At 41.5% G+C, this 27,066-nt stretch overlaps 1 protein-coding gene across 1 annotated transcript in view; it reads right to left on the bottom strand.

The window, feature by feature from the left end:
• Positions 1 to 27,066, bottom strand: part of CDNF (cerebral dopamine neurotrophic factor) — a 53,614-nt gene that overhangs the window by 17,188 nt on the left and 9,360 nt on the right. The window contains exon 2 of the mRNA XM_089686084.1: positions 12,120 to 12,247. Coding sequence (XP_089542210.1) covers positions 12,120 to 12,247 — 128 coding nt within the window. The remainder of the gene's footprint in view (positions 1 to 12,119; positions 12,248 to 27,066) is intronic.

Here is a 27,066-nt window from a genome sequence, read left to right as displayed (position 1 = left end):
ATAGTAATTCGTCCCCCATATAGTAAGTCCCCCATATAGTAATTCATCCCCCATATAGTAAGTCCCCCCTGTGTCAATTCACTTACCTTTGCTCCGCGCGTTCCTCTCGCCGTGTTCCCGCGCCGTTCTGGTCTTCAGGGCGGACTGTGAGAGAAGAGGAGTTCGTCACACTGCCCCGCCTACATCCTGGCTGCCCCGCCTACATCCTGACAGCTGCATTGTCCTGACTTTTGGGGCGGCCGCCCGAGAGGAGGGAGGGGGGCGGCCGCCCGAGAGGACGGAGGGGAGCGGGCGCCCGGCACACAGAAGAGCCACATTTAAGTTTGTAAAGAGCCGCATGTGGCTCGCGAGCCGCGGCTTGCCGACCACTGCGTTAGGGCATTCATTATGGTGACCATGGGCTGTGGGTAGTTAATCATTGCATAATTAGTAATGGGGTTTGGGCTGGTCACTCTGGTAAGTGGGTGGGTCTAGATGGGCCTGAGTTAAACTGTGGGCAGTGTTAACTGAGCCCCTGGACTGAGCTTACAATCTTGGTAAGTATGAAAGGGGTTATCACCAAATGCTTTTTCAACACATGGAAGTGTTTTATAAATACCTTAAATGCATAGGTAGGCAACCCTGGAGAGGTTGAGATCTACCTGAACAACATGGTAGGGAGCAAGGATCACTAGAATGATGCATGTACTAGGATGCAGATGCAGTAAGGTATAAAGTTTGCATTGGTCCGTATTATATAAACCAGAGTGCAGAACTCAACAGTATGTAACACATAGTGAAGGGGTCGGCAGTAAGTAATTCAGAGTGTGATCAGTAGTATGTAAGGAAGAGTTTACAGGTCAGGAGTGGGTACCACAGAATGCAGGGGTCAGTGGTAAGTAATGCAGAGTTCAGTAATATGTAGTACACATTGCAGATCTTATGAGCAACGCATAGTGTGAGGGTCAGTAGTATTTAATGCCAAGTTCAAGGGTCAGTAGTATGTAACAAACAGTGCAGTGCAGAGGTCAGTAGTACGTAGTGAACAGTAATAGGCAGCAAACAGTGCAGAGGTCAGGAGTAATTAGCACACATTTTCCACCACAGAAGTAAAAATACCCCCTTCCGGTACAAGTATCTACTCCTTTAATCTACAATTGCTCAAAGCACAAATTTCCCCCTCCCTCTGTAAAATACCCTTACTAGACCTCAGATGCAGCAGCACCCATCAGAGTGAAAGAAATCTCAGGTCTCCCCTCAGCTGTGTCATATGACACATCAGAGTTGAGGAAACACCTAGGACTTCTCTAGACTCTGCAATGCCTATTGACTTCCAAACTGAGGTCTGAAAGGCCAGGGGCCACTTCTGATAGGGTGGTTAGGGCTGTGATAAAAAACATTTCCTAATATTTCCCAAAACTTTCATCTCCATCCAAAATATACTTTGCAGTATATCTGTTGGTCAGAGCTGCAAATTAAACAATGTATCTTGTAATGAAATAACAAGTGATGATTCACAGGTGTCTATGTGCTCCTGTCAGATGCAGGTGACTTACCTATGATCTCCATAAGGACTCATCACACATGTGTTTAAAGGCCGACTATGATTCCCTGCGAGAGAATCAACAGCTACAGCCAGGAAGCTCTATACAAGGTAATAAGCAGCTGACAGTGCCCTCAGCCATTCGTGACCAATCGCATGTAATCAGATATGTAGGGATTAGCTGTGGATGGTTGACCCTAGACACAAGCTGTTTGCTGGAAACCCCACTTTCCCAAGTCTCCTGTAGGAAATTGTAGTTGTCTCCAAAACGCACTTGTGAATGAGGCCTAAAGACGTCAGTCACTAAAGCAAAACCTGCTGGGTTCACTGTGCGACTTGTAGTCCTCAAAAGTGGCAGCAGTTAAACAGATATTCTGGGAAGGAGGGAGGAGAGCTAAAAAGAAAAAACCCACCAGGACCCCGACACACTGATAGTCTGCAGCATAAAGCAATACTGCCAAGATGGAAAATAAAAACGTTAGTTCTCCTCTGCTGGTGAATTCACTGCTGATGCATTTCAATTGGGAACACCAGCCTTTGTCAAGGAAAGGCTGGATACAAGAAGAGCATCCTATTAAAAGCACTCTCCCACTGAATTATCATCCTAAATACATTTGCTAAAAACATCACTATCCAATAAATTCATACATCAAGAGATAATATTCTTGAAAATAATTAAAGGAATAGAAAAATGAATAAAAACAACTTTATTAAATTGATCTAAAATAATGCACCGTAAAGTAGAGTAATCAAATAAAAAATCAATCAAATGCAAACAGCTTGATACCCATATATAACCCCGCAGAAACAATTCTATTTAATTAAAAAAATCTATTTAGATTTACTTCTGAACATTTTCTTAATAACATTTCCTCCACATAAGTCACGTTTCACAACTTCTATTCCCCCAAAACTTGTACCTTTAAAGTTTTTGTTGTAAAACTCACTGTAGAAGATGCTTCTATCCCTGCAGAATCTTCTGAAATGTTCTTCTATATGAATTTTTAATTCTTCTTTCATTCTGCCTATATACTATTTCTGTCATGGATATTTTCATCACATAAACATTTTTGCCAACTGTCCTGAATTTGCCAGGGCAGTCACGCTTTTTAGTAAGCTGCCCCCGCTGTGGCTGTGTCCCAACACAAGAACAGAGAGCTGGATTTGGATTTTCTAAGGGTCATCGAAATAGTCACTGGGCACACTAGTTTCAGTTCATCAGCACTTCACAAAAAATGGGACCACCCTCAAAAAAAAAGGGAAAGGACATTTAATGATCAAATTTATTCATGACAGAATACTTTTGGGAGCCTTCCCCCTTCACCAGGACTACAAAACAAGTACAAATAGCTTCAGTTTGGTAGCACTTCACAAAATGGGACCACCCTCAGGAAAAGGGGAAAGGACCTAGAGTTGAGAATCCAAACACATACAATCCAATGAGAGCGCCAAGCAAATGCCAAAGTGGCCAAGGTAATTTAATTATAAAATGTATTAATGGCAGAATAGGGCCAACACCTTCTGGGGGCTAAACACACTCCCCCTACAAAGGTCATAAATCTAAAAATAAAAGGTCATAACTATAAAAGACAATAATGTAAGTATTGTTGTATTTTATATTACAAATCCAATTTACCCACTCATTACAAATCTGATTGACTAAAATTCCCAAGATAGTAACGATTTTCATAGTAAGCACACCCAGACAACAGCTTCTTTTCTTATGATGTTCTTCCCAGCTTTTTACAATATCCTTCAAGGTTGAAATAATTGAAATTAAACAATGTACATAAGCAAACTAATGCCATATCCTACACCACCTACCTACACCCACACCTGGTGACTTACTAGGATTATAACCTACAGAAATGGAGTAATATCCCCATCCTTACACCTTTTTATGTACAGTGTTTGTACTGAATATGTATCCTAACTACTATAAAATGTTAGGTTAAAATACTGTGTATAAAAAAGGGTAGCTTAATAAACACGATTGGTGGAAGAAAAAAGAGCATTATGTCACCACATCACTTCTCCATCTTGTCAAATCTGAGAACATTTTGCATTTAACAAGAAAATGCAAAGCAATTTCTGAATGGCACCTGTACTAAACAACCAACCTCCTGTATTCACAATGCAGCAGAGCAGCCGTTCAACATGGAATCCACAAGCAACTGAAGATTGCTAGAGTAGCAGTGCCCAGGGGCGGACTGACAACTTATAGGGCCCCCGGGCAATAGGGGATCATGGGGCCCCTGTGTCCTCACCCACACTCAAATCACACCCAAAAAGCCTTTGAAAGATACCAGGGGCATCTCATGGGGCCCCCTACTGACCCCAGGACCTCGACCATTGCTCGAGTACCCGAATAGTCAGTCCGCCCCTGGCAGTGCCTACAACAGTGATTTCCAGATTCTAGAGGGATCCCACAGGTATGGTATATACATAGTTACATTGTTCCAAGCTGGACCAATGTAACTATGTAAAGAATGCTATTACTGCAATTCTCCTTTAAATTCTTCATGTATAATCATCATGTAAAAAGAAACTGTTACCTACAAAACAAAATAACTTTTGGACGTGCAGGAATTTATTAATTAGACAGTCGTGTCTTTTTCTTAGTCTGTCATTGTCTGAAATACAGTATGTAGAACTGAAATAATATATTCACTGAGGATTCAACCATGTTGAATACATAACAGGACTAAGGGCTCATGTACATTGCAGCTGATAAACTGACGTTCAGGAGCTATTCAGCATTTTTTTCAGCAGCCCCTGAACTCTCCCTAATGTTTACCTATTTGTCCATGTACACATAGTCATTTCCAGTCGTTTACAGGCATTTGAGTTTACAGTCATTTTTTTTGAACACACCAAAATTGGAGTAGATTTTACCAGCGTTTCAAACACTTGTAAATGTGTGTAAACGTGGTTAACCGCATTTTTAAGCGTTTGCGTTTAGAAGAATTTTTTGACTGGTCCATATCCAAATGCTGTCCAGAGCTTTTTTTCATCATCAGAAATGCATGCAAAGTGTTTTCCATGTATTCAATTGGACCTAGTACACCAGGGCAGTCAGTTCCAGGTTTTGTGTGAAGGAAAAAATGGTAAAACGTGCTGCATTATGCTTATGATGGGATTCATAGTGAATACAACCAGAAAAGACAGGTAATCTCAACACATACTGCTCTCTCTGCGTCTGCTCTATCTATTTCTCTCAAAATGTCTGAAATAGTTAATTATTTACTATTTTTCAGTGCATTCTGGGTTATCTTTTAAAAATGCTCCTAAACGCAAACGCGCATAAACACGGTATGCAAACGCAACTAAACTGACGTTTTTTAACTACATTTTCTAGCAGTTTCCATCGTTCAGAAGAGTTTTCCAAATGCCCTGAGCCCTAATAGAGTGTTTATTTTTTAGACCGAATGGTAAGTCTGTCTTCCTTTATTTCTGATTGAGCTCATTAATTAAATATTATGGATTATTAGACAATAACTTATCAAACACTTTAAGCTACTTGTAGTATATATTCATATTTCAATATTCCTTATGAACTAAAGCTGAAGTGCATGTAGTATTTACTGAATATATAAACTAATTTGAAACAAATTTTATTTTACATTACGTTCTTTCATTTTTTGGTGGAGCTTGTTTTAAAGGGAAATTGTAGTTGCAGCATGCTATAAGCTCAACATAATTGAAAATTCATATTCCCTTGCCTGGCACTCCAGATGAATATTGTAAATGCATATGCATATTACAGATGCAGGCAAAACTATGCTCTCATTGCATGAGCAGTTTTGTCTATGTATATTCACTTATGTATGTACATTTCAGCTTGAGTTATTTAATTCTGTAAACACCCAGCTTGTCTCAGCATTGTCCTAGAAAGTACATGAAAAAGAGCCTAGAGTACCACCCGCTGGCTGGATTAAAGAGTGGACAAAATTCATACACCATCTTTACTGTAATGACTTGAGAATTTTGAATGTAAGAGATATGGCCTAAGAACGTCAGAAACGATTATAGGACATGGTTCTTATGTCCAGCTCTGCTCCACATGCTACTATTCCTGGAAATTGAAAAGAAGGAAGTTACGGCCAGGTATATTCCCCTCAGAGGCAAACTGTTGGTGCTCTGGCTCTATGTGTCTACCCAATACAGTCACAGCTTGAGAATAATGACTGGAAGAGCCAACTACTCATCTTCCTGAATATTCATCTTTATTAAAGTGAGTAAGGTGTACAGATAACATGACTTACGCGTTTCAGCAATACACCTTAATCAAAACCCTGAAGACTTATTGCTGAAATGCGTAAGCCATTTTAACTGTGCACCGCTTTAACCACTTACCCTCCAGAGAATTTACCCCCTTCCTGACCAGGTAAGTTTTTTGCAATACAGCGCTGCGTTACTTTAACTGACAATTGTGCAGTCATGCAGCACTGTACATAAATTAAATTTTGTAATTTTTTCCACACAAATAGAGCTTTCTTTCGGTGGTATTTGATCACCTCTGCGTTTTTTTTATTTTTTTGCTATAAACATAAAAAGACGGACAATTTCGGGAAAAAAATAAAATATATATATATATATATGAGTTTTGTTATAAAATATATCCAGTAAAAAAAAAAAATCTAATTTCTTTAATAATTGTATAATAATTGGTTTATGTGAAAGTCATAGTGTCTACAAATGGCAGTATATATACTGGAATTTTAAATTTTGTTTAGAGTAGTATTGACGGCAATCAGCGACTTATAGCTGGGTTGCGGTGGGCATTCTGACACTGGGTGGGAACTAACTGCCACTGACATCCGAATGACACTAATACAGTGATCAGTGCTAATAAAATCACTGACACTGTACTAATGACACTGGGCAGGAAGGGCTTAACATCTGGGGCGATCAAAGGGCTGTGTTGTGTGCTGTGTTGTGTTTTACTTGGGAGACATGCTGCTGTGCAGAAAGATACAAAGCAGCATGTCCATGCTGACAAGAGAGAAATCTGTGTTTACACACAGATCTCTCCCCTCTCAGCCCTGCCGATGATCACCGAGTCCTAGCCGGGAATTGCCAGCCGGAACCTGGTGATTGACATCCCCAGCAGCCATTAGCGGCTCGGGTAGGACGCTGCACATGAGCGCCCCCTACCCTGAAATGCAAATCGCGTATATGTACGTGAATTTGCACATCCGTGCCACCCTGTTGCAGTACTTCTGCTATAGGACAGAGGGCAAGTGGTTAATAAAAATGGATATTTTAGAAGACAAGTAGCCAGCTCTTCAAATCATCATTCTCTTATTCCTAGAAATTACTGGCTATCAAAATGGCAGCCAGGAATTGCTTTCTACACAGCAGAAGCAGCCAACAAAATATTAATTTTCTAAATTTTTTTGTCATTTTTCTACATGTTTTTTTGTTTACAGATTAAATAGAAAATAACAAGCAAGACAATATTGCCAATTAAAACCAATTTGTCTCCACAAAAATAACATATGTATTAATGTAGTAACTTAAAGTGGAGCTCCACCCAAAAGGGGAAGCTCCGTTTTAAGCCTTTGTCCCCCGCTTCCTATTTAGGATTAGCACCTTTGGGGAGCGGGGGGGAACGGGAACCCGAATTTGACAGGTACCCGCTCCCACTTCCGCTGCGATCGCCTAGGCGATCGGAAGCTGAAGTTGTCCTCCTACCCTCCCTCTCTGTAGTCTTCTGGGACACGTGACAGATCCCAGAAGACTACGGGACCATTCACAAAGAGCAGTGCTTCTCGTGCATGCGCAGTGGGCTGTGATGCCGCAAACTGTCACAGCTGGGTGCCCACACTGAAGATGCCGACACCAGGGAAAGAAGATGGCCGGTGAAACCAGTGGTGGTGAGGACACCGCTGGACCTAGGGACAGGTAAGTGGCTGTATTTTAAAAGTCAGCAGCTACAGTTTTTGTAGCTGCTGACTTTTTTTTCCAGGAGGAACTCTGCTTTAAGTAATGACAATGTTATTGCAATCTAAACAGGACCAGAGTGGAAATGTAAAAATTGCTCTGGTCCATAAGGGTTTCACAGATATGAGAGTTTAAGTGGTAATATCTACCTGAATAAAAAGAAAAAAAACTAAATATTTTTGTATTTTTTTAGTTCTAATCATAGTAATGAAATCATAACATTTTACTCAGCTGCAAGTGTACAAAAATGCATGCTCACTCCCAAACCAGTACTGTATGTCCATATACACACAGAGCACAACTCAACCTGAGCCCCATCCCCTGCTCCCTCCTTACTGGATGTGATTGACAGCTGGAGCCAATGACTCCTGCTGATGTTTTTGAGCCATTGAGGAAGGAGAGAGCTTAGAAAGCCTCTGCTCCTGTGCACAAAGCTGGATTGAGATCAGGCTTAGGTAAGTATAAAGGGGGGCTGAGGGGGGAAACTGCATACTGAAGGTTTTTCACCTTAATGCAGAGAATGCATTAAGGTAAAAAAAAAACTTCAGTCTTTAGTACCACTTTAACAGGGAAGAAATGTTTAAAAAGGGTTCATGTTTTGACCAAATGCTGCAATCATTTACCTGATTGTGGGCCATTGTGGTCCAGGATGGGCTTCGTGGTGTTCAGGATAGGGTGGAGAGCTGCAGGTAATGTTGGTAGCTGACAAACGAAGATGGAACTTCTCACCCACCCTCCCTGTTTTCTCACGGCTTTTATGTTGGTTGCCAAAGCAATCTGGCGTTTGTGATCTTTAAAGGATTAAAAATGTATGGTTAGTCTAATGTTAGGGAACCCATCCATGGTATGGTGTCCTCGTACGCATACTGGTTAACAGAGTTTGGAACATGGAGGTCTCTGCGCATAGTTGCGATATTCGTCCCTGAGCTGGTGTGTTGCAGCTTGGGGCCTATGTAAAAATAAGTAGTTCCACAAATACAATATGTGTTTAGTGCATTCAAAGATCAGCAACCTTTTTGACTGTTTCTGTTTTAAATGAATGTTTTGGTAATTTGGTTATATAATATTGGTGGGATTTTTAAGGAGGTTTCAGGATGGCCTTGCAGCCAACGATTCTGAGTTGAGGACATCTATTATATCTTAGTCATCAAGTTTTAACCACTTTAACTGCTTGGAATTCAGCTTTAAAGAATATCTATGGACACAATCTAAAATCATATTGCAAACAGTGAAGCGTTATCAGTGCAAAGACCGCAAAACAATAAATTCTAAACACTAGATAGATGAATAAATATATACAGTGGGGATCGAAAGTTTGGGCACCCCAGCTAAAAATTTGTATTAATGTGCATAAAGAAGCCAAGGAAAGATGGAAAAATCTCCAAAAGGCATCAAATTACAGATTAGACATTCTTATAATATGTCAACAAAAGTTAGATTTTATTTCCATCATTTACACTTTCAAAATAACAGAAAACAAAAAAATGGCATCTGCAAAAGTTTGGGCACCCTGCAGAATTTATAGCATGCACTGCCCCCTTTGCAAAGCTGAGACCTGCCAGTGTCATGGATTGTTCTCAATCATCGTCTGGGAAGACCAGGTGATGTCAATCTCAAAGGTTTTAAATGCCCAGACTCATCTGACCTTGCCCCAACAATCAGCACCATGGGTTCTTCTAAGCAGTTGTCTAGAAAACTGAAACTGAAAATAGTTGACGCTCACAAAGCTGGAGAAGGCTATAAGAAGATAGCAAAGCGTTTTCAGATGTCAATATCCTCTGTTCGGAATGTAATTAAGAAATGGCAGTCATCGGGAACAGTGGAAGTTAAAGCAAGATCTGGAAGACCAAGAAAAATATCAGACAGAACAGCTCGCAGGATTGTGAGAAAAACAATTCAAAACCCACGTTTGACTGCACGATCCCTCCAGAAAGATCTGGCAGACACTGGAGTTGTGGTACACTATTCCACTATAAAGAGATACTTGTACAAATATGGTCTTCATGGAAGAGTCATCAGAAGAAAACCTCTTCTACGTCCTCACCACAAAAATCATCGTTTGAACTTTGTAAATGAACATATAGACAAGCCTGATGCATTTTGGAAACAAGTTCTGTGGACCGATGAGGTTAAAATTGAACGTTTTGGCCAGAATGAGCAAAGGTACGTTTGGAGAAGAAGGGGCACAGAATTTAATGAAAAGAACCTCTGTCCAACTGTTAAGCATGGGGTTGGATCAATCATGCTTTGGGGTTGTGTTGCAGCCAGTGGCACAGGGAACATCTCACGAGTAGAAGGAAAAATTGATTCAATAAAATTTTAGCAAATTTTGGATGGTAACTTGATGCCATCTGTGAAAAAGCTGAAGTTAAAGAGAGGATGGCTTCTACAAATGGATAATGATCCTAAACACACCTCGAAATCCACAGGGGATTACATCAAGAGGCGTAAACTGAAGGTTTTGCCATGGCCTTCACAATCTCCTGACCTCAACATAATTGAAAATCTATGGATAGACCTTAAAAGAGCAGTGCGTGACAGACAGCCCAGAAATCTCAAAGAACTGGAAGACTTTTGTAAGGAAGAATGGGCAAAGATACCTCAAACAAGAATTGAAAGACTCTTGGCTGGCTACAAAAAGCGTTTACAAGCTATGATACTTGCCAAAGGGGGCAGTACAAGATATTAACTCTGCAGGGTGCCCAAACTTTTGCAGACGCCATTTTTTTGTTTTGTTATTTTGAAAGTGTAAATGATGGAAATAAAATCTAACTTTTGTTGACATATTATAAGAATGTCTAATCTGTAATTTGATGCCTTTTGGAGATTTTTCCATCTTTCCTTGGCTTCTTTATGCACATTAATACAAATTCTTAGCTGGGGTGCCCAAACTTTCGATCCCCACTGTATAAATCTACTAAGATATGATAAATCAATGAGTGGATCAAACCTTAATACAAAAAAATGTGCACTGAATCTTGTAAATGATTCAATAAATAATACCATAATCAATCCATATGTCACAATGATATTAAATATATTCATTCCAAAGTCAATAAGCTACCGGGACAGGCAACAGAGTGGGCAGCCTCTGGACAAGTAAGGGGGCCGCAGATAATTTCCATTGGCTCCTTTAGGGGTCATCGATCCACAGATGGTTTACCACTTGAGTTAAGACACCACAGATGACGCAGAAGTGTAAAATTGGCTGGCAGCAGGACAATTTTTAATAGCAAGGCTAGGCCTAAATTTACTGGAGACAAAGAGCACAGCCTGGGGCTTTATTACATAAATGAATGTACTGCAGAGAATGCAAAAGTGTAAAATTGGCCAGTAGCAAGACAGTTTTATTGAGACATGATAGGCCAAAATGTACTAAAGACAAAGAGCACAGGAAAGTGTTTTACTTATGAGATTGGAGATAATACATCACTGTAAAATTGGCCAGCAGCAGGACAATTATAATTAGCAAAGCTAGGCCCAAATTTACTAGAGACAAAGAGCCCAGGGTTTTTAAAGAGGAATCCTCACAGCAAGAAAAAACTGCTATGGACCAGACATCAGATAAAAGTGACCTCTGACCTCAAATGAACCACAAAAAAATAGAAACAAAATCCTGCATATAATAACAATACTGTGCTGCTGTGGGCAGCACAGTGGCTAAAGGGTTAGCAATAGCACCTGGCAGCACTAGGGTCATTGGTTTGAATCCCAGCCATGGCACCACCTGCTTGGAGTTTACATGTTTCCCTGTGCCTGCGTGGGTTTCCTCTGGGTACTCAGTTTTCCTCCCACAGTCCAAAGACATGCTGGTAGGTTAATTGGATCCTGTCTAAATTGGCCCTAGTATGTGTATGTATAAATGTGAATTAGGAACCTTGGACTGTTCACTCCTTGAGGCTTAGGGACTGATGTGAATGTACAATATATATAGTACATGTAAAGCACTGTGTAAATTGACGAAGCTATACAAGTACCTAAAGTAAATAAAAAAAATAAAAAGGCAGCAATGGGATGGTTTTCCCAAAAAGCAATAAATCATTCTGTCCTTGTGCAATTTGACTGATTTCCTTGCAACAGCTTCCAATTCAATGGACTTATTTCTCTTCTGCCCCCCTTCCTTTTATAGTGAGGAGGTTGGCTTAATCAAAAGCCTCCTTATTGACACTTTTCAGCCTTTTGGTCAAAGTACAAAAGCCATGCAGTATATTATGGCTTTTCCTAGAGAAAAAAATGTTTATTTTTTTTTTAACTAAAATTCAACTTGGGTACATAGGAAGTGCAGTTGTTTGTTTTAATAAAGAGATCTAGATTTGGCAGTGAAATTATTTACTTTTTAATATTATATTGGGAAAAATATGATCCCTATTATAACAGTAAACGATGAACAGTCACAAAGAATTGTATAATTGTAAGTTCAATTATATTATTTAGTTTTAGTTTGAAAAATGTGGATATTGGCATTCAGAAAGGAAAACAATTTTGTTAATCTTCTACCTGCTTTTTGTATGCTTGCAAAATGGAACAAAAGTTTGCATATTCCACTACACATCAATGTGCTTTGGACATGTTTGTCACTTTGCCAAGTACACTTCGAACCAAAGCCTCGCTGATAGATTTGGCCACAGAAAAAAAACATGTTGATTCTTACCAGGCGGTTTTCTTTTCCTGTAGCATCTCTGCATGTGTTGATTAATTCTTTCTCTATGGCAGTTGGAGTAAATTCTGATTTCTTTTCTAATAAAGACTGGTAAAAACTCTGCAGATACTCCTTACAGACTAAAGAAGAGAAAAAAGAAATGTTTTAATTGAAATTCACATAATTTGTAGCCAGTGACAGGCTCATAAAACTTCTCTAATATTTCTTCTGTAATGTTGAACTATTTCATCATTTGTAACATCTATTCCATACCAGGTTGTTTCACAAATGCACAGCACAGCAGGCAATATATTTTAAAGATAAATAGGTAGAGAACAATGTTCTTTAGGCTGGGTGCAGTGCGGAATTTGCAGCGTTTTCTGTGCGAAATCCGCACCGCATCAGAATCGCACCGATGCTGGTGTGTATGTTAAGTTAACAACACCCCGAAATCGGTCTGCAAAACGCGGTGCAATGTGCAGAATTGGATCGCATAGGTGTGAATACCCATGCGATCCAATTTTAGTGCGGACCCAAAAAAGGGTCCTGCGCCTTTTTGGCGCAGGTGCTGTGCTATTTAAGCGCATCACATGTGATGTACCGTGTGAACATAGCCTTAAGGCTAGGTTCACACCTGTGCAGGTGATTGCCACTGTGGGACTGCACCTGTTCCCACCACCACAGCCACCCGCACAGAAAAACATGCCACAGCTCAGGAGATGGTAATCCTAAAGGTACCCCCATGCTCTAGAAACCGGAGCACGATTTCCTGCACTGGGAACTGCACTACACTTGCGGTTTCCGTGTGGACAGAGTTTTTAAAAATGGTGCAGGGACCTTTTCGCTGAATTTTCAGAAGGTACAGCAGCCCATTGAAATGAATGGGCTGCCACGCCCATGCAAGATGCACAAGTGTGAACCTAGCCTAAGGCATTTCCCCAATGGCCTGAGGATAACCTGTCTGGTCTAGTACTCCACATTCCACCAACTTTTACTGTAAGAAAAGAGAGGAGAGAGGCGCCTCTAAGTGTAAACTGTAAAAACTTGATTTATTGCACATGAAAGATAGCAACTTACAGGAGGGTAGATTAAAAAGGCACTTCAATAGCCATCAATGGCGTTTTAGCCACGGTGAACAGCATTGTGTGCAATCCAGGATGATTATCTGTCATTTGTCAGTGTCAGGCATGAGTGGCCAGCAAGATAGCATGTGCTAGGACTGCCATCTCACAGAGCATGCTCAGGAAACGCGTTGCTACGACGTCCCGCCATGTCATTGCACACACGCTGCACTCCACGATGTGTTCCAAGCCTCAGTGCCAGACCTCCTCGATCTTGCCAGCCGCTCATGCCTGACACTGACAGATGACAGATCATCATCCTGGATTGCACATAATGCCATTCACCGTGGCTAAAACCCCATTGATGGATATTGAAGTGCCTTTTTTATCTACCCTCCTGTAAGTTGCTGTCTTTCACGTGCAATAAATCAAGTTTTTACAGTTTACACTTAGAGGTGCCTTTCTCCTCTCGTCTTACATGTATCCTTCTGGACCCAAGCGTCAATCCAGTGAAAGACTGCCATAAGTGACCAGGACTGCAACAGCATTGTTGGCTACACACCTGTCAGTGATTGTTTGACAGAACATTTTCTAATTATTTTTCTCATCTCTATAACCCTATTGGGTTCCATCTGTATGGTATTTATATACAAGTGTTTTCCTTCATATTGATGGTTTTTGGTACTCCCATTTGTGTTTATTCCACCTTCAGATTATATTTAGGTTGCGCTCTTTTTCTTTTGTTTTTTTCACCAACTTTTACTGTGCAACACTGCTCAGAGCTGCATAGTCTTTCTTCCATAAGTGTCCCCACCAGGTTATCTTCATATTGCAGCTCCATTCATTCCAAGGCCCCCCGTGAGTACTGCTCCCCTTAGCAATGAATAGGGATGTGGCAAGAATGCACAGGATGAAGAGGCCCTAGCAGGGATGCTTTAGAAAGAAAGGCTTGCAGCACCAGGTAGGGCCATGATTGCTGGAATGGGGACAGAAGGAAGTATAGGACCATGTTACCTGCACACAGGAGGGTGGGTCACAACTTAAAGAACAACATCTACCAAAGGTAAAATTATTCTTTAAGGTTTATCTAAAACTATCTAAAAAATTTTTAGGACTGGATAGAGTGGTGTCAGGTTTATGGCGAGGAAAAGTGATGAGAAATCCAAAATCTTACAGTTGCCACTGGAACTTAGTTTTAGTAAAAGCAAGAAATTTTATTACTCCAGTGTCCTCTTTTATTTTCAAGCATACTCAGGTACGATTTGTACTTATGGGAGCCATTACAAAGCAGTCTCATTATTCTATTGAAGTTTTTATTTGCTTTACTAAAAAAACAGCAGGCAAAATGGACTAACTGATTCTGCAAGCACCTGGGAGACACTACACAAAGTCTTTATCCCCCAATAACACAAAGCAGTCACATGGATTCTTTTTTTTTGGCAGATCAGCCATCAGGTCTAATTTTTTATTACAGAAGCATAGGTGATACCATATGTGGGTTTATTCCATAAACTGCAAGAGCTGATCACAAATGCTAAAAACCAATCAGAATCGATCATCTAAAAATCTTCAATATAGTAAATTATTTTTGTTATGGGTTATTACACTTCTGTCTTTGAGCTGTTATTTGAATAATCCAGGTGGTGTTACCGGTAATGACCAATCAAATAATTTTCCAGCCGAAGATAACTATTAGTTGAGAGTTTGATTTGGACATTTATTTTTATAAATTAATAGTTATATACTTTTAAGTGGTACTCCTTTGAATATTTTTTTTAGCTTTGGTAGAGAAAGCAAGGGTTAGAATCCCTGTCAAGCCTTAACAGCTGTCTTTGTCCATGTTGGGTATAGGCATGGCTTTTACTCAGTATCTCTCTTGCTCTGCTCGTGTATCTCGTGCTGGGAACCGAGTTGGGCTGGGCTCGTGGAAGGGCAGTATGAGGATGAATCTCAGGGGAAAAAAATTATAAAAACAACAGAGCATATACTGTAAGTTCTGCTTATAGCTGCTCACTTAGCAAAAAAAAAAAGTGACTTTAATATCACTTTAACACTTGACTAGATTTTTGGAATCAGGTTTTTCAAAGCAAATTTTCTTATCATATGAGATGTTCTTTGAACACTAGACAAAAGCAAATGAAAAAGTCATAACTGCAAAACCCTGATTTACAGTACTTCCAAGTGACAGGAAAATATGTTTCCTGTGTAGTGACTATAGAAAGTTCACAAAGTCATTATTTTATGACTGTAGAATGCAGTGCTGTAATACATCTGTGTGACATTAGTGTCAGTCCTCTTGTGTTTCTATTGCCAGTAATAATTAAGTACCTGCCAATATTACTGTGATGTTATAAGTATCAGTAAGGTACTGTACTTCACTGGATCTAAGCAGATCCAAACAGCTTTGCTGGTGAAGAATATTAACATATGCAGTTAATACTGGTTTGAAGACAAGTCATCTCTTTACAGATCTAGTAATAAATCTGTCAATGCAGATAGGTGGAGGCTGCCATTTCTGACCTCCTTAACGAGGTCTTCAGTGCTGTCTGAGACACTGACCTGGCAGAGTAACCACATATAGCAAGTTAAAGGAAAAATTAAAAGTCTTTATCTGTATACTTGTTCCTGGTCATCAACTTAAAGCATTTAAGGCAGAGGGTCTCAATCTAACAATGACATAGCATTTTTAGGAGAGGTCAGAATGACACCTCTCATGACAGTTTTCCTTTAAGTGTGGACCACACAGTGTTCTTTGTACTCTTGTAAGCCCTCTTCATCTATGTGCCCCCTTCTGCGCATTCTAGCAGCATCTATGCTAAAGAAACTGATTTTGGGAAAATTAGGCTCATGCTGTTTTTTCACAGGCATTTTTTAAAAATGGGGACAACAGAAGAATATGGGCAAATGGACATCGGCACAGAAGCATATAGTTAGGTTTGGGAGAGCGTGTGACATGGTTATTTAAAGACAGGAGACACTTGTGGGAGACAGGAGCAGAGCATTGTCACCCCATACCACAAAGTGCCTATATACCGTATTTTTCGCTACATAAGACGCACCTGACCATAAGACGCACCTAGATTTTAGAGGAGGAAAACAAGAAAAAAAATTCTGACCCAATAGACTGCAGACATAGTACAGGAGATAACCAGAGACTGCAGACATAGTACAGGAGATGACCAGAGACTGTGGACACAGTACAGGAGATGACCAGAGACTGCGGACACAGTACAGGAGATGACCAGAGACTGCGGACACAGTACAGGAGATGACCAGAGACTGCGGACACAGTACAGGAGATGACCAGAGACTGCGGACACAGTACAGGAGATGACCAGAGACTGCGGACACAGTACAGGAGATGATCAGAGAATGCGGACATAGTACAGGAGATGACCAGAGACTGCGGACATAGTACAGGAGATGACCAGAGACTGCGGACATAGTACAGATGACCAGAGATTGCGGACACAGTACAGGAGATGATCAGAGACTGCGGACACAGTACAGGAGATGACCAGAGACTGCGAACACAGTACAGGAGATGACCAGAGACTGCGGACATAGTACAGGAGATGACCAGAGACTGCGGACATAGTACAGGAGATGACCAGAGACTGCAGACACAGTACAGGAGATGACCAGAGACTGCAGACCTTTAGGGAGGGAGGGAGGGAGGGCGAGTACCCGAATTTGACAGGTACCCGCTCCCACTTCCTCAGAGTTTTCCTCCCACCTCCTTCCACGTAGTCTTGTGGGACACGTGACAGGTCCCACAAGAATACGGGGCCATTCACAAAGCACAGTGCTTCTCGCACATGCGCAGTGGGCACCCGGCTGTGAAGCCGCAAGCTGTCACAGCCGGGTGCCCACACTGAAGATGCCGGGGAGAGAAGACGGCTGGTAAAAGCAGGACACTGCTGGACCAAGGAACAGGTGAACAGGTAGGACTGAGGAGCAGGTTCTTCTGCACAGTAGCGGCCGGCCCGGTATTGTAACACGGCGGTGACGGGGGGAATACTGGGCCGGCTGCTCCATATTCGCTCCATAAGACGCACAGACATTTTCCCCCATTTTTCTAATGAAAGCTAGCAATTAAAATAAAAATAGGCTTTTCAGGCTCATTTGAGATTTTAGTGGTTAGGTTTACATTTACTTTAAGGTCCAAGCAGTACTTGCTTGAAGAAGGGGACATACCCCGAAAGCTTGTCCTGAAAATTGTATGTTAGTGCAAATAAAAAAAGAATCACGGACAGTACTCAATTGTTTCTGTCGCAAGTGCACTAACACGGCTACAATCACCTCAAGCATTTACTTTAACAAACTATATTTAGTTCTTTGACCTGCAGTGCTGGGGACCGGGGTACATTTTCTTATGCATCCAATTTTTCAAAAACATCAGAGTTATGTTCTTAGAGTAAAATTAAAGTACATTTCTTATTTTTGAAATCCTGCAGGAGTCTCCTCTGTGTGAAGGAGGAGAAGCATGACTGTGGCCATATGTCTCTCTTGTGCTGAGTATGTATGCGGTGATCTGATTAGCTCAATGTAACACTGTAGTTCCAAACAGAAGCGTGGAAGTACAGGAGACTCCTGTGGGACTCCATAGGTCCCACTAGGCACAGGAGGCACCAACATAATTGGCAGCATGGCCAGGGCGGAGAGTTGGGAAGCTCAGAGGAAAAAGATTTAAAAACAAAAAAAAAACACCCTAAGTACATGTAAGTTCTGTTATTAGCATCTCATTTATCAAAACAAAATTTAATATCATTTTAACCATTAGCCGCCCGGCCAATGGCCGTTTGGCGGCTTCAAAAGTGCTTCTGCACTCCGGGTGCACGCCATTTGGCGTGCTCCCGCACATGCGCAGTTTGCGCTAATGCAGAGCGGCGCGATCTGTCACCGGCCGTGTACCTCGGACACGGCCGATGACAGATCTGAGTACTGGCCCCCGTTGCAGGTACCATGTGACCTGCTGTGACCAATCACAGCAGGTCACATGACAGTTGTATACAATGGATGGCTTCATTCATGATGCCATCCATTGTATACTAGTGCCTAGCTGTGAATGGTCACAGCTAATCACATGCACATGTCATGTGATTAGCTGTGACCAAATCACAGCTAAGCACAAAAAAAAAAAAAGCTGAATGAATCCATTTCATTCAGGTAAATGCTTGCTTATAGCAAAGTATTTCTTTGCTATAAGCAAATTGTGTAAAAAAAAAATAAAAAATACTGATCACTTCCCCAAAGTAGTACAATGTTACTATGGTAACATTGTACTACTTTGGTCATAGTAAAATATGAAAAAGAAATCTTAAAAAAAAATTAAAAAAAGTAATAAAAAATTAAAAATAATAAAATAAATAAAAAATATATATATTTTTTTTTTTCATGCTGTCACCAGTCAGTGTCCCTGTTCACCGCCATGCCAGTTATATGATGATGCTGTACTGCACTGGTGACAGTATGTAAAAAAAAAAAAGTGAAAATAATTTTTTTTATTTTTTCATTTTCCGAAAAATTATGACAAAAAAAATACAACTTCAAAAAACTCGCCATGCCTCTTATGAAGTACGTCGGACTGTCTACTCTGCAAAAAGGGGTCATTTGGGGGATATCTGTACTATTCTGACATTCTTAGACCTCAAGAAAGTAGATTGGCTGTCAGTACTTCAGGATTGATCAATAATCAGATCTATACCATAGTTTGTGAACTCTATAACTTTCCTACAAACTAAATAATACATCCTAATTTGGGTTATTTTCACCAAAGACATGTAGCAGAATACATCTCGACCTAAATTTATGAAGAACAATTATTTATTTGTAAACTTTTATAACAGAAACAAAGAAAAACGTGTTATATTTTTAAACATTTTTGGTCTTTTTTTGTTAATTTAGCAAAAAATAAAAACCCCAGCGGTGATTAAATACCACCAAAAGAAAGCTCTAGTTGTGTGAAGAAAATGATAAAATTTTAGTTTGGGTACAATGTTGTATGACCGCGCAATTGTCATTCAAAATGTGAGAGCGCTGAAACGTGAAAAATGGCCTGGGCCGGAAGGTGTAAAATTGCCTGGTATTGAAATGGTTAAGCATATTTTGGTAAACATTGGCTAGCACCAGGATAGTATGTAAACATGTAGCAGGTAGAATAGGCTAAAAAAAAAAAAATAATGAAAACAAGGCAGGTGTTTTGCTACACTAGATATTTAAATGTATCGTCCGAGATACTTAAAGGATAAGTTCACTTTTATAATAAATAACTGCACTTTTTTTTAGGTAAAAAATATGCATTTATTATTATTTTTTTTAGGAGCCTGTAAAGCATTGCACCCACAATCAGCAGTGCAGACTGTCTGTGTAGCTGTCTGCCTGTATCTCCAATATGGGTAGTTGACTGTGGAATATTTAGTAGCAAAGAAATTTCATGGATGGACTTATTTCACAGGTGGCAACCTGTCGTGGTACTACACTTGAATTCACTGAGCTCCTGAGAGCAACCCTTTCTTTCACAAATGTTTGTAGAAGCAGTCTGCATGCCTGTTGCTTGATTTTATACACCTGTGGCCATGGAGGTGATTGGAACACTTGTATCCAATGATTTGGAGGGGTGTCCCAATACTTTTGGCAATATACTGTATGTATGTATGGTGTGAATAGGAAGAATAGGCTCAGGTTTTATTTTACAATGCCCATTTATGTGTCTGGCCACACCCAAAATTTAGGGGGTTGCACTGCTGCTGCTGTTTTATTGCTCTGGATCATTTTTGTTGGGGATAGGGGGTTGTGTTGGGAAAAAAAATGATTTCCCCTGGGTGCCAGATATGCAAGGTACAGTACATCACAGTCTGAGACACTAAAGCCCAACCGGATTTTTTTTACCTAACAGGAAAGAAAATTGATAAATGTAAAATAGGATAGTGTGCCTAGCAGCCAAACACAAAATACAGTTGCTGCTGAGACACAAAATCCAGAGTTAGACTTACCGGTAACTCCTTCCCTACAAGTCTTTCAGGACAGCCCTCTTGAGATGTAGGGCTCCTCCCTCTGGGACAGGAAACATTTAAGCACAGCACTTTAAAAGGTGGACTTCCAGGCTTCCCTCCTCAGTTTTACTCAAGAACCACAGGAAGACACTAAAAGACATTACCATTTATGCATAAACATACATTACCATACAATCGTAGGGTGGGAAATCCCGGCTGTCCTGGAAGACTGATAGAAAAGTTGTTACTGGTAAGTCTAACTCTGGTTTTCTCAAAACGTCTTCCAGAACTGCCACCTTGACACGATAATCAAGAACTTACCAACTAGGGCAGGGCTACTGCCTGGAGGACTGATCTGCACTAGAAAGCAGATCCAGGCAATAATGCTTCACGAAAGTAGAAAAGCTGGACCAGGTGGCCACCTTACAGATCTGTTGTGGTGAGGCACTGGCTCTCTCGGCCCAGGATGCTGACAAGGACCTGGTTGAGTGTGCATTAACAAATGGGGGCGGAATTTCTAATAAATTATATGATTCTTTAATAGCCATCCTAATCCATCTAGCTATAGAGGATGTGGAAGCCTTGGAACCCTTCCGCGCTCCCTCAAAAAGAACAAAAATAGAATCTGAATTTCTGAACTCTCAGGATCTACTATGATAGGCTAAAAGGCTCCTTCTAACATCCAATAAACCTAATCTTTCCTCCTCCTTGCTTGTGGGAGCAGAACAGAAGGTCAGAAAAATTATATCTTGAGACCTATTAAAGGAGGAGGAAACTATGGGACGAAACCCAGGATCTGTTTTGAGCACAATTCTATCCTTGAAAACTGCCAAAAAAGGCTTCTTAATGGAAAGCGCCTGCAATTCATTCACCCTACGGGCCGATGTGATTGCTACCAAAAATACAGTTTTTAGAGTTAAAAACTTTATTTCTCCAGAGGTTCAAAGGGACAAAGGACCAAAGCTTTTAGAAACAAAGACAGATCCCAAACTGGACAGGACCTGACCACCACCGGCCTGGACTTGGAAAGAGCCCTGAAAAAATCTGTGATAAAGAGATCTAGCTGGAGGGGGACCTGAAGGAAAACACTAAGAGCTGAGGACTGCACCTGTCAAGTGTTAAACGAAAAGCCCTGATCTGCCCCATCCTGGAAGAAATATAACACCGCCGGGATATCTGGAGGGCTCCGACCCTTACCTAACAACCAGAAGTTGAATCTTTTCCAGACCTTAAGCTTCCTCCATGGATCATGACCCTTGGGCCACTCTGTCGCCTAGATGGGCTCCCCAAACAAAGATGCTGGCACAGTCGTAATGATAACCGGATTAGATGTGTTCCACTCCAGACCCTTGGCTAGATTGGACGTGAGCCAGACTGCAAGATCCAGAGCAGATCCTTTCTAGCAGAAACTTCTGCAGGACTGCTGGGATCAGCGTCACTGGAGGAAACTCATAACAGAGAATGAACTCCCACGCGCTTGCGAATGCATCTACACCCAAAGCCTGACCTTGCGGATTTAGGGAGATGAACTGGCTGACCTTCCTGTTTTCCTGGGAAGCAAAGAGATCGGCCTCCAACATGCCCCACTTCAGAGTGATGGTCGCAAACACTTCCTGGTTGAGAGACCATTCGTTGTGCTTGACTTAGAAAGTCCGCTAGGGAATTCTGCGCTCCTTTCAGATGGATGGAAGATATCGAATGCAAGTTTTGCTCGGCCCAAGATAGAATGCTGTCCGTGATTGCTTGAAGAGGAGGGTTTCGTGTACCCCCCTGCTTGTTGATGTATGCCACCGTAGCCATATTGTCTGAATGGATCTGCAGATTACAGTCTATTAGATCTGCCTGAAAGGCATCCAACACTCACTGGACTGCTAGAAGCTCTCTTTGATTCAAGGATCTCTGAGCTTCCTCCATGGATCACAACCCTTGGGCCACTCTGTCGCCTAGATGGGCTCCCCAACCAAAGATGCTGGCTCAGTCGTAATGATAACCGGATTAGATGTGTTCCACTGCAGACCCTTGGCTAGATTGGACGGGAGCCAAACTGCAAGATCCAGAGCAGATCTGTCCCCGTTCCAAACCCTCAGAAGAAAAGCCTGCAGTGGCCGTTGGTGGAATCTTGCCCAGGGGACAGCTGGGAAACATGATGTCCTGAGACCCACTGCCCTCATGATATCCCTTATTGTCGCAGACAAATTGCTCTGCAACTCTGTCGGCACCTGATCTATCCTGAGAATTTTTTCTCGTGGAAGGAAGATCTTTCTCTCTACCGAGGAAATCCCGCACCCAGATAGGTAACTCTCTCTCTGGGAGGGAGCTAAACATGACTTGTCCCTGTTTACGAGCCACCCAAGACTCTGAAGGAAGTCCTGAGCAACTCGCAGATCCTCTGTCAACTGTTGGTGAGACCTGGCCACGAAGAGATCGTACAGATAGGGGACAATTGTAATAGACCTCATTCTTAGAGGAGCTAAGGCTTCCGTGAGCACTTTCGCAAAAATTTTTGGTGCTGAGGCCAGACCAAAAGGTAGAGCCCAACACTGCCAGTGGTGGATCTCTGAACCCATCCTTACCGCTATTCTTAGGTATTTCTGACAAGCATGTTGAATGGGAATGTGAAGATACGCATCCCTCAGATCCAGCGTAGCCATCAAACAATCTGGGTAAAGGATGTTCCTTACAGAGAAGATCGATTCCATCCTGAAGTGTTTGTACCTTAAGAGACTGATTGAGAGGGCGCAGGTTTAGGATAAGGCGAAACGTGCCCGAGGGCTTTTTCACTACAAAAACATGGCAATAACACCCCCTCCCCTGCTCATTCTGGGGAACTCAAATAAGGACCTGCTGATCTACCATGTCTCCAATTAGGCCACACAGAGCCTGTGCCTTTTCCAGATCTTTGGGAAGGTTGGTTACCAGATACCTGGCAAGGAACTGGAGTCGAACTCCAACCTGTACCCTTCTCCTATCAAGTCCAGAATGTACGGGTTCGAGGAGATTGAAGCCCACTGAGGGAGAAAGGTCCCCAGTCTTCCTCCCACTGGGACACTTGAGTCATTGAGACTTGGTGGGGCCCTGAGATGGATTGAATTAGATTCCCCCCTTACCCTTGTTTTTGTGTCCTGTCCAATGTTTCTTTGGCTGAACATCCTTAATTTGTTGGACCTGTGTCTTTTGACAAAAAACCCCCTGGAGTAAGATCTGTTCTTACTCTCTGGAAGTGCTCTCTTTTTATCGGCCGTATGCTCAAGAGCCTCCTTGAGACCTGGACAAAAAAGGTTATCGCCAGTAAAGAGTAAGGCACGACGGCGTAATTTGGATGCTGAGTCCCCTGCCCATGTATTTTAACCATAATGCCATTCTAACTGAATTCCTCACGGCTAACAACTGATTTGGCCAAGGCATCCATGAGGAAACCTACCATTTTAAATCGCAAAGGAAAGAATTTTAGAATTTGATGCCTGGAAGTCCCTGCCGAGAGATACGTTTGTAACTGGGTAAGTCAGCATTCCAAATATCTGTGACACGGGTGGCCGAAAAGCCAGCTTAAAGCTAATAGAGGTGGATTCCCAGGCCCTCTGGAGTAAGATCCCCCCCCTTTCCATAGGATCCTTTAGGGCCCCCATATCTTCAAATGCTAAATCCGTCTTTTTAGAGACTTTAGATAAGGGGGCGTCCAACTTTGGAACTTTGTTCCATGGCTGGGATCCGTCATCCTCAAAAGGAAAACTCCTTTTAAGATTACCAGAAAAAAAGGGCTTCCTTTCAGGGTTTTCCCACTCTAGCTTAATGGTATCAACCAGGGCACTATGGACTGGAAAATCCCTAGTCTTTTTAGCATGTAGACCCTGATACATGAATACATGAGGTCATGTTTAGACAGACATACGTCCTCAAGAGCCAATTTGTACCTGGAACCTCTGGAGGAACAAGCTTCACCGTCATCCTCCTCTGAGCCTGAACCAGCCTGTGAGGAAGCAAGGGACCTAGGATCCTCTTCTGGGTCCTCCTCCCTTCTCAATGCTTCTGATACCGCAGTACTAGCCGACTGGGTCCAAGGCCCCAGCGGTGTCTGCATTCTATCCAGCAGAGATCTAAATGACCGAAATGTAATTGTCATGTCATCCTTAATGGAGGTGAAAACCCTATGGTAGGCTGTAAACGACTCATCCTTAATTAGACTATCCACACAATTGCGGCATAAGGGCTTTTCCCAAGCTGAACCCAATTTTGCCACACAAACTGCACACTTCTTTTTAGGGGCCTGACTTTGTGTCTTGTCCTGGGTTTTAACCTACAACATGCAGAAAACAAAATTCAAAAGATGATCAGCCTGGGCTCCTCAACCAAACACCACTGTGCTGGGAGAGAAAATGAAAGTGTGCCCCACCATCACCTGAGAATCAGAGACTGGGAAAAGAAAACCACCCCCAGGAATCAGCAAGAGGGAACCACAAGTCCCCAAGCCTACCTTCATAACATTCATAGAAGCTGAACCAATTAATGTAACTATATATATATATATATATATTTGGACACAGTCATAATTTTAGATTTTTTCAGGTATTTACCAAAACATATTCAAGCTAGTTATAAAATGGATATGAGCTGAAAGTGCACACTCTCAGGTTTAATTTGAGGGTATGTACATCCAAATTGGAGGAAGGGTTTAGGAATTACAGCTCCTAAGATTAGCCACCCACCCTTTTTCAAGGGACCAAAAGTAATTGGACAATTGAATCAGAAGCTGTTTCATGGCCCGGTGTGGGCTACTCCTTCGTTATTTCTTCATCAATTAAGCAGGTAAAAGGTCTGGAGTTGATTCTAAGTGTGGTATTTGCATTTGGAATCTATTGCTGTGAACCTACATCATGCGTTTAGAGGAGCTGTCCATGCAAGTGAAACAAGCCATTCTAAGGCTTCAAAAATGAAAATGGAAGGACTGTGTATAAAAATGGTTTCAGTTCCTAAAATTTGTACTTGATATGTGTGTTCAACCCCTTGAATTAAAGCTGAAAGTCTGCACTTCAAATTCATTTGGATTGTTTCATTTTTATTCAAGTGGCATACAGAGCCAAAAGCATGAAAATTGTGCCTGTGTCCAAATATACATGAACCTACTTGTATGTATAGTTCCTATGTATCACATAGCAAGTATGTATCACCGCGTTATAGCCAAATGATGGCTACAGTGTGGTCCTCCAGTTCTGGGAGGGTGTCATATGATGTCCTCCCAGAACGCGCCCCCAGCAGCTCACACCTGGCGCCCTCTGTGGTAAAAGGCCAATTACAGCTGTCTTTTACCACATGATCAGCTGTGTCCAATCACAGGTGATCACCATGTAAACACACTTGCTGTTTATCGGCAGTACTTTCCTCATGCTGACGGTAACTGGCAGCTGTCAAAAGAGACGTCATAATCAGGGCACTGATTATCAGTGCAGCCCCAAAAGTGCCCATCAGTCAGTGCTGCCAGTCAGTGCCCTTCAGTGCTGCCTATTAGTGGCCATCAGTACCTCCTAATTAATGCCGTCTCATCAGTACAGCCTATCAGTACCCATCAGTTCTGCCCATCAGTGCAGCCTCATCAACGCACATCAGTGAAGGAGAAAAAATTTATATTAGAAACAAAGAATAACTTTTCATAATTTTCAGTCTTTTTTCCTTTATAGTGCAAAAAATAAAAAAACCCAGTAGTGATTAAATACCACCAAAGGAAAGCTCTATTTGTGTGAAAATAAAATCATATGGGTACAGTGTTGCATGACTACGCATTTGTCATTCAAAGTGTGACAGCACTGAAAGCTGAAAATTGGCCTGAGAAGGAAGGGGGTAAAAGTGCCCAGTAGGCAAGTGGTAAAGCAGACTGCCAGGAAAAAGCTGTTTCTTTCACCTGTACATTACTATAAGCGCCAACCTCACAGTTCCAAGTCTTGTTCAGTGATACAGGGTTGCTTGCTCTCCACCTCACCTATTCACAAAATGTCTTGTATTATTTTCACAGAATACAACGCTTGGTGCTTATAGTATCGTACGGGTGGAATGAAACAAAGAACTCATTCACACGGAGTACTTAAGTGTACACCTCTATGAGGGCCACATTTGCCCACGTGGGGATGTGATGGTGTCTGGAGCATCTGCATGCAGACAATCCCAGTCATATCAATTAGGATGCAGCTGCTGCTCTCAATTTGACATCTGTGTAGGTGCATGTCCCTGAACACAGATAGCATCCCCACAAGGATGTCCGTTTGTAGAGACTATTTTTATACTGAAATTAATAAATTTTTCCAGGGAGTTCAGATTTAGATATCATAATAAATATTTAAAGTGGAAATCCTTTTCCCCCCTTCTTTGTTTTGCCCCTCTCTTTTCCTCTCTGCCTCCACCCCTCCCCTCTTTTTAAATTTTATTACAATTCTAATCTCAGGCATTGAGCCCTCTTTCACAGGTATACTAACCCTCCTATTTGTTGTGGCTTTTTAAATCATTGCTGTTTTGGCTGTAGGATGGAATCATTGTCACAATGAGTATCTGTTGCCTGCTCCTTTAGGTCGTTACTGTTCATTAGTTACCTCCTTACTTGTCTGACCTGTATCTGTTTTGATAATTTTAGTCCTTTTGGGACTTATTCTTATGTCCTATTGGCAAAAACCTGAGCTTGTGATTTTGCTATTGTTCACATCCCAATTATTTGCCTTTTTTCTCTGTATTTGTTAATTTCAATAAAAAATATTGCAAATTAAAGTGGAAATCCAACTAAAACCTTCCAATTCTTTTGAAGCAAGAAAAGTTGAAACCTCGGTTGGATTTTTTTTGCCTAGCTTGGGATATTTCCTCTTCACTTACTATTTTGTCATTGTAACAAGACAGGAATATAAATGTTTGTAGCAAAATGGGGAA

This window comes from Staurois parvus, unplaced genomic scaffold, assembly GCF_062004578.1.
Source record: "Staurois parvus isolate SC_StPar_1 unplaced genomic scaffold, SC_StPar_1.0 ptg000019l, whole genome shotgun sequence".
Taxonomy (NCBI): Eukaryota; Metazoa; Chordata; class Amphibia; order Anura; family Ranidae; genus Staurois; species Staurois parvus.
Note: the sequence above shows the minus strand (reverse complement) of the source record. Positions and strands in the feature narration are given on the sequence as shown.